At 42.4% G+C, this 12381-nt stretch overlaps 1 protein-coding gene across 24 annotated transcripts in view; it reads right to left on the reverse strand.

Annotated features, from left to right (window-relative positions):
• Positions 1-12026, reverse strand: part of Grk4 (G protein-coupled receptor kinase 4) — a 104024-nt gene extending 91998 nt beyond the window's left edge. For 11 of the 24 annotated variants that reach the window (XM_042285837.2, XM_006985571.4, XM_076546963.1 and 8 more), the window contains exons 1-4: positions 11886-12020; positions 5114-5209; positions 3342-3454; positions 2147-2221 (exon numbers count right to left, since the gene is read on the reverse strand). In XM_042285837.2, coding sequence (XP_042141771.1) covers positions 2147-2221; positions 3342-3454; positions 5114-5209; positions 11886-11937 — 336 coding nt within the window. In that variant the 5' untranslated portion in view covers positions 11938-12020. Of the gene's footprint in view, positions 1-2146; positions 2222-3341; positions 3455-5113; positions 5210-11885 lie in introns of those variants that run through there. The other 13 variants (XM_076546971.1, XM_076546968.1, XM_076546970.1 and 10 more) reach the window with 5 other exon arrangements.
• Positions 12027-12381: the final 355 nt, after the last annotated feature.

The raw sequence follows: 12381 nt of genomic DNA on the forward strand, positions 1-12381 counted from the left end.
GAGTTCATGGGAGGGGCTAGAAGAAGGAAAGGAAGAGGGAAAAATGATGTAATCTTACTTCAATTAAAAGATATTTTAAAAAATTTAAAAACCCTCCCAAAACAAAGGTAGCTAACAGCAGGATAAAAGCCTGGCATCTTTGTCATTTTGTATCTCTCTTTTAGTTTGGGCCAGATTCTGTTTAACTCTACATGTAGGCATGTTAATCATTGATACCTAGGTTGCCTCATGCCTCTTTAAGACTAAAAGCAGAAAGTATTCTACCAACAACTTTTCCAATGTCTAGTTTCTAGAAAAGGATCCTGAAAGACCCAAATATCACCCTAAACCTGCAGTCACCTGGATTCCAGGAATGGCAAAGCCTCTCTGATATATTACCCTACAATAAAAACATACTCCACCCCTAAGTAGTAGTAGTAGTCATCACTGAAGACAGAATATCCCCTAAAGTGGAAAGAATTTTTCTGAGGCCATCTTGCAATACCAGAACTGAGACAAAGATCAACCAGCCAGACCACAGCTTGACTTCACTATACATGCCTCTTGCCCCTTACCACATGACTCAGTTCTTCCTCTGTTTAAACCTAAAGCTCATGTCATTACACAGATGGCCTGAAATTCTTAATTTCCATCTTCCTCAAATTTCTGTTTTGAGGCCGGGCAGTGGTGGTGCACACCTTTGATCCCAGCACTCCAGAGGCAAAGGCCGAGGCAGGCTGATCTCTGTGAGTTCAGTCTACAGAGCAAGTTCCAGGACATCTAAAGCTATACAGAGAAACACTGTATAATTAAAAATTAAATAAATAAATAAATAAATAAATAAATAAATAAATAAATAAATAAATAAATAAATGCATGCTTTCTTTGGTGGCAAGTGGTTAGACCTAACATGTTAGGATATACCCTCTACCCCATGTCATGCCTTTGGCGTGGGATTCTAACTCTATTAATATGACAATACACTAAAGTACAAGAACCTAGTAAATCAAGAGAAATAAAAACTGGAGCTGGAGAGATAGCTCAGCAGTTAACAGCACTCAATGGCTGCTCTTCCAGAGGACCCAAGTTCAATTCTCAGCATCCACATAGCAACTCACAAATGTCTGTAATTTCAGTCTCAGAAGACCTGGTGCCCTCTTCTGTGCCCATGTGGTACACAGAGAAACATACAAGCAAAACACACACTAACATTTTTAAAAAACAAAAACAAAACATCAGAAAACTAGAGAACATTGCAATAATGATAAAAAACACAAACTAATTAGAAATGTATAAGTAGAGTCCCCGATGGCTGGGCGGTGGTGGCACACACCTTTAATCCCAGCACTTGGGAGGCAGAGGCAGGCGGATCTCTGTGAGTTCGAGGCCAGCCTGGTCTACAGAGCAAAATCCAGGATAGGCACCAAAACTACAGAGAGAAACCCTATGTTGAAAAATCAAAGAGTTCCTGAGGTACACATTAAAATGGAAGGGATTTGGCCAAGCATATCGGCACATGCCTTCAATTTCAACAGTCCTTAAGGTAGGTGAATATCTGTGCGTCTGAGGCCAGTCTGAATGCAAAGAAAGTTTTAGGTCAGCCAGTGCTGCATAGAGACACCCTCCTGCCTGTGTGGATGTGGATGAATCTACCTAACTAAAATAAAATAAAAATAAACAAAAAATAAGTAAATGAATTTGTTTTTTAAGAAGGAATAAAAACTAAGGCTTATAAAAACTTAGGAAAAAATGTTAGTTCAAATTAGGCAAATAAAACAATTAAATTCTTTGAATCAATATTCTAAGAGGTTTATTATTTCTTCTTAATCTAAACAAAAATACAAAGGAGAAATATGTTTTTTGTTTTTAAAGATTTATTTATTTATTTTGCATACAGTGTTCTGCCTACATACCAGAAGAGGGTGCCAGATCTTATTAAAGAGCGTTGTGAGTAACCATGTGGTTGCTGAGAATTGAACTGAGGACCTCCGGAAGAGAGAGTGCTCTTAACCGCTGAGCTATCTCTCCAGTCCAGGAGAAACATTTGTAAGAAATTAAAAGCTTTAATGTATTTGTTATATCTTATCCAAAAAAAAGTTGTTTAAAAAAAAAAGAGCTATACACTTTGTTACTTACAAAAATCTTTATTAGAAAAAAGAAACCATACCTCCTTGAAGAATCTATTTAAGACTGATAGTCCAAACTCTGTTTGCTCCTCTTCAATGGTAACTTCATACTCTGCCTGATTGAAGAGATTAGGAAAAAGAAAGGTTAGTGATATTACTTACTAACAGTATTTCTAAATGCTTTAAATTATCTGATCTATGAACTGACATGGCACCCTCAGAACCAGAGAACAGTTCTATGGGTTAAATTTAAATAGTTCTCCAAGAATGTAAGGACAATGTCAGGGTAAAAATGTCAGGGAGAGCCGGGTGTGACGGTGCATGCCTTTAGTCCCAGCACTCAGGAAGCAGGCTGATCTCTGTGAGTTCAAAGCCAGCCTGGTCTACAGAATGAGTTCCAGGACAGCCAGGGCTACACACAGAAATCCTGTTTCAAACCCCACCCCACACCCCCAAAAAACTCTAAAAAACTTGTCTCAGAAAAGTCAGTGAGGGTGGGTGGGTTAATCTTCATTGTTTATTTGACTGAATTTAAACCCACCATAGGAATATATTCCTAGATATTTCCATGAAGGTGTTTCTAGAAAGGATAAATTGAGCAGGAAAGATCTACCCTAAATGTGGACAGTGTACTATCCCATAAGCTGGAGTTCCAGCTTATAAAAAAAGAGAAAACAAAGCTAAGGAGATGGTTAGCAGTTAAGTACACTTACTGCTCTTGCTGAGGATTCAGGTTCAGTTCTCAGAACCTGTATGGTGGCTCACAAGAACCTATAACTCCAGTTCCAAAGCATCCAACACCATCTTCTGGCCACAAGGGGCATCAGACATACACATGGCACATTTCCACACAAATATCCAGGTTCTCACACATAAAATATTTTTTAAAGGAAAAAGCAAGATGAAGAGCAGCATTCATCTCTTGATGCTTTTTCATATATAAAAATATTCATTAGAAGCCAGGAAGGTTATACATGCCCATAATCTCAGCAATCATGAGTTGGAGGTAGGTCTGCTATAGTTCAAGGCCAGGCCAAGATACATTGTGAGAGCCCTGACCTACAAAGTGAGGTACAGACCAGCGTGGGTTACAAAGTAAGACCCTATCTCAAAAAGAAGGGGAAGGAGAGAAGAAGGAAAATATGACATCAAGACAATTACCAACTCTGCCAAGTCTAGTTTTTAATATTCAAAAGCACAAAATCGGGCAGTGCAACCCTGAGATGAATCACTCACCACTGCATCCAAGAATTCAATGCATCTCTTTAGATCTGGTTTTGTATCACAGAATTGTCTGAAAAGAAGTCTTCCTATTGGCTGCTTGTCACAAAGGCTGCTAAAATCCTTTTCTGAGTAAAGGGGAGAAAACAAGCATAGTAGTTACTACCTACTAAGTTCTATTCTGAATCTAACATCATATATACCATGTATGGCAGTACATGCCCATAATCTTAGCACTTGGGAAGTAAAAGCAAAATCAGAAGTTCAAGGTCATCCTTGTCTATGTAGCAAGTTCAAGGTCAGCCTGGCCTACATAAATGCATGTCTCAAAAAACATATCTAAATAAATAAAGCATTGAATTGTGCACACTTATTTATTTATTTTTACAAGACATCATTGACCAGTGATTTAATTCTCCAATATTAGAAAGTCAGTTCAAAGGGGGACTCTGTTCCCACCTACAGAAGAACTCAAAGTTGCCCAAATGTCCAAGCCCAAATGAACTGGCAGGTAGTCCCTAAACAAGAAGTTCATTTCTAAGATACAGGCTACCACTTCCTCTTCAGTCTCCTTATTTTCCTGATGCTGTCTGTAGTTGGTATTAACAAAGAGGATAAAATCATCTTTAGAACCACTCTTTTGACAATTGTAGCTCAGTCTGAATTCTGACTGAGTCTATTCCTGTTGTGGTTGTTTCTCAGCTACTTCAGAGAAGACCTAAGGTCAGAGTCCCTCTGCTGTGCAGAAAACAGGAGGTCTCACTCAGTTTCCCTCCTCAATGGGTCAACAATGAGAAAGGCTTCTCTTGACTCTAAATGTTCCTGAAGTGTGTGGAGGGCACTGTCTCTACCTTCTGCAGACTGTATTCTGAGGTCAGAGCACTTTCACCCTTTCACATTTCACTGAGGAGGAAGAGGAGGAGGAGGAGGACACCATGTGTTCCCCCTAGCACTTTAACATATGCTTCCTTTACCATGTTTCCTCTTGGTAACATAACACATTCTGGGCCCTATCCAGGAGAGTAAGAATGCAGAGATTGTCACCTTCTCCTCCTGAGTTATTTGGATAGCAGTATCAGAAGCCAGGAATGGTTTGAAAATGAGCAGCCTTAGATCTCTGGCCTTCAACTTCAAGACCCATGAAGCAGATAAACAAAACAAAACAAAAAGCACAGAAATGGACTTGGCTGTGGTCACGGTGGCTACTTGGATCCAATCAATCAATTTCTAGCACTCACATTGTGTGGTTCACAACAGCCTGCAACTTCAGCTTCAGGAGATCTAACACCTTGTTTTGGCCACCACAGGCACTGCACTCATATGTACAAAGCCATACACAGCCACAACTTAAAATTTTTTTAATTTTTTTTTAAATTTAGGTGTATGGGTGCTTTGCCTAAATATATGTCTATGCACATGTGCACAGAGCCTGCGGAGGCCAGAAGAGGATGTTTGGATCTGGAGCTGCAGATAATTGTGAGCAGCCATGTGGATGTTGAGAACCAAACCTGGGTACTCGGCAAGAGTGGCAAGTGCTCTTAACCACTACACCAACTCTGTAGCCTCAATATATACTAATTTTTATTAATAAAAAAAGTCAGCAATCATCTTACCTAACTTCACTCTAGAAAACCTAAAATCTCTCCTACACACAAAAGACTAAAGAAGTTTTATGAAAAACTTATCAGGAAAGTTTTGAAGCAAATATAGACTAAAGAACTAATAACATCTAAGTACTAATGCAACATCAGACACCCTGCAGACATAGGAAGGCACTACTTACTCACCGATGGAGTATCTTAGCTCAGTGCACATGCTGACCGGGGGCAACTTCAGCATCTCCCTCCACTTTTTACTACGGCCATTCTTCTTGCTAAATCCTGCTAAAGTTGAAAATAAAGATTTAGATTTCAAATTGTGTTGTTTTTGTTTTTGAGACAAGGTCTCACTATATAGTCCAGATAAGTCTTGAATTCTGGATCCTTCTGCATTAACTTCCTTCACGCTGAGGTTACACAGCTATATTATCATACCTAGACCCAAAAAAATTCTGTTTGTTTCTTTATTAAAATATCGTTAATCAATATGGTAGTCATAATAGAAAAGTTTTTCATGTATTGTAAATACTATTGTCTTTAATATATCTATTTGAGTAGATACTATATGAGTAGATACATAAAATGAATAAAGCTTATAATAATTTGTCTCAACTAGGTATCAGCTTAATTAAGTATAAAATTTCTTAATTTCCATTTCCAAAATTTATAAACTAGATCCAACATAACACACTCACTGTACAGTGCTACTTATAAACATTGGTTCAGAAGATATTTATATTTATTTTTAAACAAATATTTACTAAGCACCTACCACATGTCAAACACCTTAAAAGCACTGAGAATGCAATGGTCAATTAAAAAACAAAGAAACAGGGGCTAGAGAGATGGCTCAGAGGTTAAGAGCACTGACTACTCTTCCAGAGGTCCTGAGTTCAATTCCCAGCAACCACATGGTGGCTCACAACCATCTGCCATGAAACCTGATGCCCTCTTCTGGCCTGCAGTCATACATGCTGTATACATAATAAATAAATAAATCTAAAAACAAAGAAACAGTATTGGGAGAAAGGGTTCAGTATGTAAAGATGAATACTTCTCTTGTAGAGGACCTGAGTTTTATTTCCAGCACCCACATTTGGTAGCTCACAACTGCCTGTAACTCCAAATGTAAGAGATCCAATATCCTCTTCTGGCCTCTACAGACACTATACTCTACACACACACACACACACACACACACACACACACACACACACACACACACACACACACGGGGGTGTGGGTGGGTGGGGGAATGGGGGGGAGCCACGGCGCTGGGCAAGTAGAGACACATACACGCAATATTTTTTTTAAAATCTCTTTAAGAAAAAAAAGTATAGTCTGGTGTGGAAGTAGAATTCAGAGATAAGAGTACATACATGCATGGAGGCCTGTATTCCATCCTCAACAACAAAAACAAAGTCCCTCCTCTATATTTTTTTAATTTTTAGATTTATTTTATTTGTGTCAGTGTTTTGCCTGAATTTATATGTGTGCACCATGTGAATGCCTGGCATCCATGGAGGTCAGATCCTCTGGAACTGGAATTATGGGAGGTTATAAGCCACCATGTGGGCACTAGGAACCAAATCTAGGTTGTCTGCAAAAGAAACAAATGCTCTTAACCACTGAGCCATCTCTCTAGCGCCCCCACCCCAAATCCTAAGTAAGGGAGAATAGATTAATAAGCCATACAATAATAAATTATTAGAAAAAATTAGTAATATTGGTCAACAGTATAAAATAAAACCGAAGTTAAAAGGTGGAAGGTGCAATTGTGACTAAGTAGCATTGAAGGAGACATCCCTGCAAGAATCTCATGAGGACACACTTGAAGAACATGGGGCAAGAGCCTCTAGAAGACTGGAGAAGAGGGCTGTGCTGGCTAGTTTTATGTCAACTTGACACAAAGTATAGTCATGTGAGAGGAGGGAACTTCTCATTAAGAAAATGTCTCCCAAAAAAAACCCCAAAAAACAAAAAGAAAGAAAGAAAGGAAGGAAGGAAGGAAGGAAGGAAGGGGGAGAGAGAGAGAGAGAGAGAGAGAGAGAGAGAGAGAGAGAGAGAAAGAAAGAAAGAAAGAAAGAAAGAAAGAAAGAAAGAAAGAAAGAAAGAAAGAAAGAAAGAAAGAAAGAAAGAAAGAAAATACCTCCATAAGATCAAACTGTAGGCAAGCCTATAGGGCATTTTTTATTTAGTAATTGATGGACAGAGCCCAGCCCATTATGGATGGGCCCACCCCTGGGCTGATATGGTCCTGGGCTCTTTAAGAAGGCAGGCTGAGCCAGCCATGAGGAGCAAACCAGTAAGCAGCACCCTTCCACAGCCTCTGCATCAGCTCCTGCCTCCATTTTTTGACTTCCCTCAGTGATGGATTATTACCTGGAAGTATAAGCTGAAATAACTCCTTTCCTCCCCTTGTTGCTTTGGTCATTGTCTTAGTTAGGGTTTCTACTGCTGTGAAGAGACACCATAACCATGGCAACTTTTATAAAGGAAAAACACTTAATTGGGGCTGGCTTACAGTTTCGGAGGTTTGGTCCATTATTATCATGGTGAGACATGGTGACATGCAGGCAGACATGGTGCTAGAGAAGGAGCTGAGAGTTCTACATCTTGATCTGCAGGCAGCAGCAGGAGACTGTGTGCCACACTGGGTGTAACTTGAGCATATATGAAACCTCAAAGCTCACCTCCACAGTGCCACACTTCCTCCAACAAGGCCACACCTACTCCAACAAGGCCATACCTCCTAATAGTGCCTTTCCCTATGGGCTAAGCACTCAACAAATGAATCTATGGGGGCCATACCTATTCAAACCACCACAGTCATGGTGTTTCATCACAGCAATAGTAACCCCAACTAGAACAGAAGTTGGAACCAGGATAGTGTGGTATTGCTGTGACAGACCTGACCGTGTTGTTTTTGGGAGAATTATGGGAACTTTGGAACTTTAGGCTAGAAAAAATATTGAGTGTTAAGTGTTCAATGAGCTGTTCTGTAGGAGTTTGGAAGTTAAGAATGTTGAAAGCAGTGCAGACAATGGAGGCCTGGCTTGTGAAGTTTTAAAGGGAAACTTCTGACGCAGACTCTACCAGACCATTTGTATAAAGAATCTGGTGCCTGGTCAGCTGGAGCTGAAGAATTGCTGTAAGTAACAAGAGACCAGAACCACTAAAGTAAAACCTTTATTTTGCTGGGACAATGGATGTTGGTCAGCTGGGGCTGAAGAATCAGCTATGATTAAGAGACCAGCATCATCAAGGTGAAGTCTTCTGGGAATGTTTCCTCAGGGTCAGCACACAGAATCCAAGTTCCAGAAGAGGCCAGGATTGCACCTCATGCTGGCAGGCTAACTTGGTAGTGTAAGAGTCACCCAGGTAGTACTGGTTTTGAAGGAATGAAGGGGTCATGGAGAGCACCTGAGGCTTGGCACTATGTGGCAGGGCTGGGATCCCTGAAGTGAGCCCAGGAGAGGCAACTGGTGCAGTCCAGTTGCAGCAAGAAACCCCAGCTGTTTCGGAGATGCTAGTACCATGGGATGACCACTAAGATCACCAGCAGCGGTGGAGTAGAGCCAGCCAGAGCCTCCAAGACAAGCAGCAGAGCAGAGCCAGAGAGTTACCCAAGCCCTTTGTAGGAGCCCAGAAAAATCATGAATGGATCCTAGACCTAAGACACTGAGTTATTTACACAGTTTGAATTTGGTTTTGCTTTGATTTGTTGTGACAGTGCCATGGTTCTTCCCTCTTGAAGTAAGAAAGTATTTAAGTTATTTTTTGTCTTATGCAAGCCCACAGTTAAGAGACATTATATTTTAAAAGGTTTTGGATTTTTAAGAGCCTGTATATTTTAAATGTTTGAATTTTTAAAGGGTGTGGGACTTCTTAAGTTTGTAAAATGTCTTATATTGTGATATCTTTATTAATGTGTTTATGGGGATGAACAAGAAAGGAAAGGTTGTGACTTAACAGTGATGTGTTTGTGCTGGGAAGTGGTCGTGCATGCCTTTAACCCCAGAACTCAGGAAGCAGAGGCAGTTGAATCTCTCAGTTGGAAGGCCAGCCTGGTCTACAGAGTGAGTTCCGGGACAGCCAGGACTACACAGAGAAGTCCTGTTTTGAAAAAACAAACAAACAGTGATTTTTTTGTGTATCAAACTGACAACGAGTCAGTTGTGCTAGCTAGTTTTATGTCAACTTGACACAAACTATAATCATCTGAGAGGAGAGAACCTCAATTAAGAAAATGCCTCTATAAGATTAACCTGTAGGCAGTGGTTCTCAACTTTAGGGGTTGAACAACCCGTTCACAGGGATCGCCTAAGACCATTAGAAAACAGATATTTACATTACAATTCATAACAGTAGCAAAATTACAGTTATGAAGTAGCAACAAAAATAACTTTATGGTTGGGGGTCAATGGTTGGGGGTCACTACAACATGAGGAACTGTATTAAAGGGTTGCAGAATTAGGAAGGTTAAGAACTTCTGCTGTAGGGCATTTTAATTGATTGAGGGTGAGGCCATCCCTGGGCTGGTGGTCCCAGATGCTATAAAAAAGCAGGCTAAGCAAGCCTCGAGGAGTCAATAAGCAGCACTTTTCCATGGCCTCTGCATCAGCTCCTGCCTCCAAGTTCCTGCCCTGTTTGAGTTCCTGCCCTAACTTCTCTCCGTGATGACTGTTGCCTGGAAGTATAAGCTGAAATAAACCCTGTCCTCCCTAAGTTGCTTGGGTCATGGTGTTTCATCACAGCAATAATAACCCTAACTAGGACAAGGGTACTCATGATGAAACCAGAATGGGGCAAAGAGCTAAACTGCAATGTTTTTTAAAAGATCTGTTAAAACTAAAACTTTGCTTAAGTCAGAGAAATTAAATCTTTAATCTCAAACATTCTGAAAGATAAATTTTTACTGACTTACATCCAACAGTGTAATGTAGCTAAAGTGTCAACTAAGACTCAGAAAACTGGGAGGAAAGCCACATTTCCTTGAGATCTGGTGAGCTCTGTCTTCAATGCAGTGGTCTAGAATACTGTGAGACACATCAAAAGGTTGGGCTGAGCTCAGGAGAGAAAGCTCTGCTAGAACAGGACAGGCAGGTATAGGCCCAACGGCTCTTTCAGTCATCTTGTGTTCCTCATATACTCTATTGCAAATCTCAAGACTAGAAGCTCTGAATTCAACAGCCTACTTCCCACTGTTCCATTGGAAGCTCTGCCTCAGCGTGCCCTCCTCCCTCTCCAAACCCAGCCCCTCAGAAAGCCTGCCAAGTCACAGCTCCTCCCCTGGATCTGCTCAAGACAACGTCTACAGGGTATTTAAGCTCCTATCCATAGACCTGCCATGTGATTTTTCTTTCCCCCACCCCGGCCCAGATCACCCAGAAGTGCCTTGCTCAGATTAAACCTTGTCTTATTAATTCGGCTTGATTTGGTTTACTGCATAGGCAGAGAAACCCATTACCAGGGATTCAAAATACTTATCACCAGAGCATGGTGTGTTAACATGCTCAAAACACTCACTACTTCCCCACCCCACGCCCATATTCAGCCTTTAAAAAAAAATTAAATAAATGTGTAATAAGCACTTGCCAGTACCACAGAATACACATAGTACTGCTTCAGCAGCACACAACCCTACTGTGAGACGGTCACACCACACAGACTAGATCCATCACCCAGCTTAGATAGCATTGGTCCGACCCTCACCGGTATGCCCAAAGAACATAAGGTTACCACTAAGTCCAAGTCCACTGCTGGTCTTGGTGTTCATGCTAAGGTAGGTGAGATCTCTGAGATCTCAGGCCCCTGGCTCCAGAAAGATTGATGCTATGGAGTTTAAATGAGCTTACTTATCTAGATAGATGTCAGGCCCGTGAACAGAACTCAGTATTCCTTTCCTCCCCTTTTAGAGTATGGTTTTCCTACATCTGTGGAAAATTCCCAGATCCATTTCCTGGACACCTGAAGGAACAAGTTTAGGTGGTAGGCTTTGCTTTTCTCTCTCCCATTCCCATCTCTCTACGGTGCTGGGGATTTAATCAGAGCTTAATTACTCAAATGTTCTGCCAGTATATCTTCTGATATACCCAGCTTCAACTTAGGTATTGGTTTTTTGTTTTGTTTTGTTTTGATTTCTACTCCTACCACCTCAAGGTAGGTTGTCAGTGAAGGCTCTGGTTGAATGGTTAAAGAGAACCAATTCCTGGAAGTTGTCTTTTGACTTCCGTGTGTGTGTGTGTGTGTGTGTGTGTGTGTGTGTGTGTGTGTGTTTACACACACAGGATTTACAGCTCTTCTCCTATTTCCTTGTGACACTATATCAAGTATGTATGAGGGTGCTTGGGATCTGAACCCTGGTCCTCATGTTTGTGCAGCTAGAACCTTACCTACAGAACCATCCATAACCCAAGGTCCCACCTTGTTTTTTGATATGGCACCTCTTCCTAGGACTTGTGTAGCTTTCGAGCCTGTCCTGGAACTCGCTTGGTAGACCAGGCTGGCCTTGAACTCATAGAGATCTGCCTGCCTCTGCCTTCCAAGTGCTGGGATTAAAGACGTGTACCACCACCCAGCATAATGTAGCTTCTTAATAGTATTTTATACAGCTACTTCCCAGGCACTTTTGCCTGGGTAATCCAGAAACCCTAGGCATTTAGTACACATTTCATACCTTTCCACACTCTGTCTTTCTGCATTAGCAGCGCTGAGGATGGGATGGAACTCAGCATGTTAGGCAAGCGCTGTGGTTTCAAACCACAACAAAGGTTAGCCCAGACTGACCACTTGCCGACACCGGCCAAGCAGCAAGCACGAACCCAGAACTGGTTCCAGTGGGATCAAGGCTCCCTTAGAGGACAGTGTGAAGGTCCCACCGAGATCAGGATTCTCTGAAAGACTGGAGCTGCTAGGAGGCACTACCCTCGGGGAGACCGAGTGCCTGGGGTGCACCTACCTTGACGAGCCTTCAGCAGCAGAGTGTTGGCCACGAGGTTCTCGAGTTCCATGGCTCGTAGTCTGCGACGCAGGCGCCGGGGCGGCGGGAGTCGAAGTTTTGGGGGTGAAGGCAACGGAGGCGGGGAAGGCTCGCGGGGAGGAGACCCTAAAGGCACAACTGCAGCCTCCTCGCATACCTCCGGCGGGGCACTGGGCTTCTGGATGCTGGCCCGCCGCGACCGCTTTCGCCGCCGTCTCTTCTTCGGCTTCTTCTTCTTCTTGCGTCGCCACCACTGCCACCAGTGGCGCCGCCGCCGCCGCCGCCGCCGTCGCCGTCGCCGTCGGTGCGGATGCAGGCCCGGGGAAGGCTCGCCACGGGCTCCAGCTAAGTTGTTGTCCGGGCGAGGGGCCTCCGCTATCGGCGCCGGCGCGCGGTTGCTCGAATTCCTCCTAGCATCATCGCCCAAGCCCACGGCGCGTAACTCTCGCCTCGGCAACGGGTCCTGGCGCGGCAC

Source organism: Peromyscus maniculatus, chromosome 10, assembly GCF_049852395.1.
Source record: "Peromyscus maniculatus bairdii isolate BWxNUB_F1_BW_parent chromosome 10, HU_Pman_BW_mat_3.1, whole genome shotgun sequence".
NCBI lineage: Eukaryota > Metazoa > Chordata > Mammalia > Rodentia > Cricetidae > Peromyscus > Peromyscus maniculatus.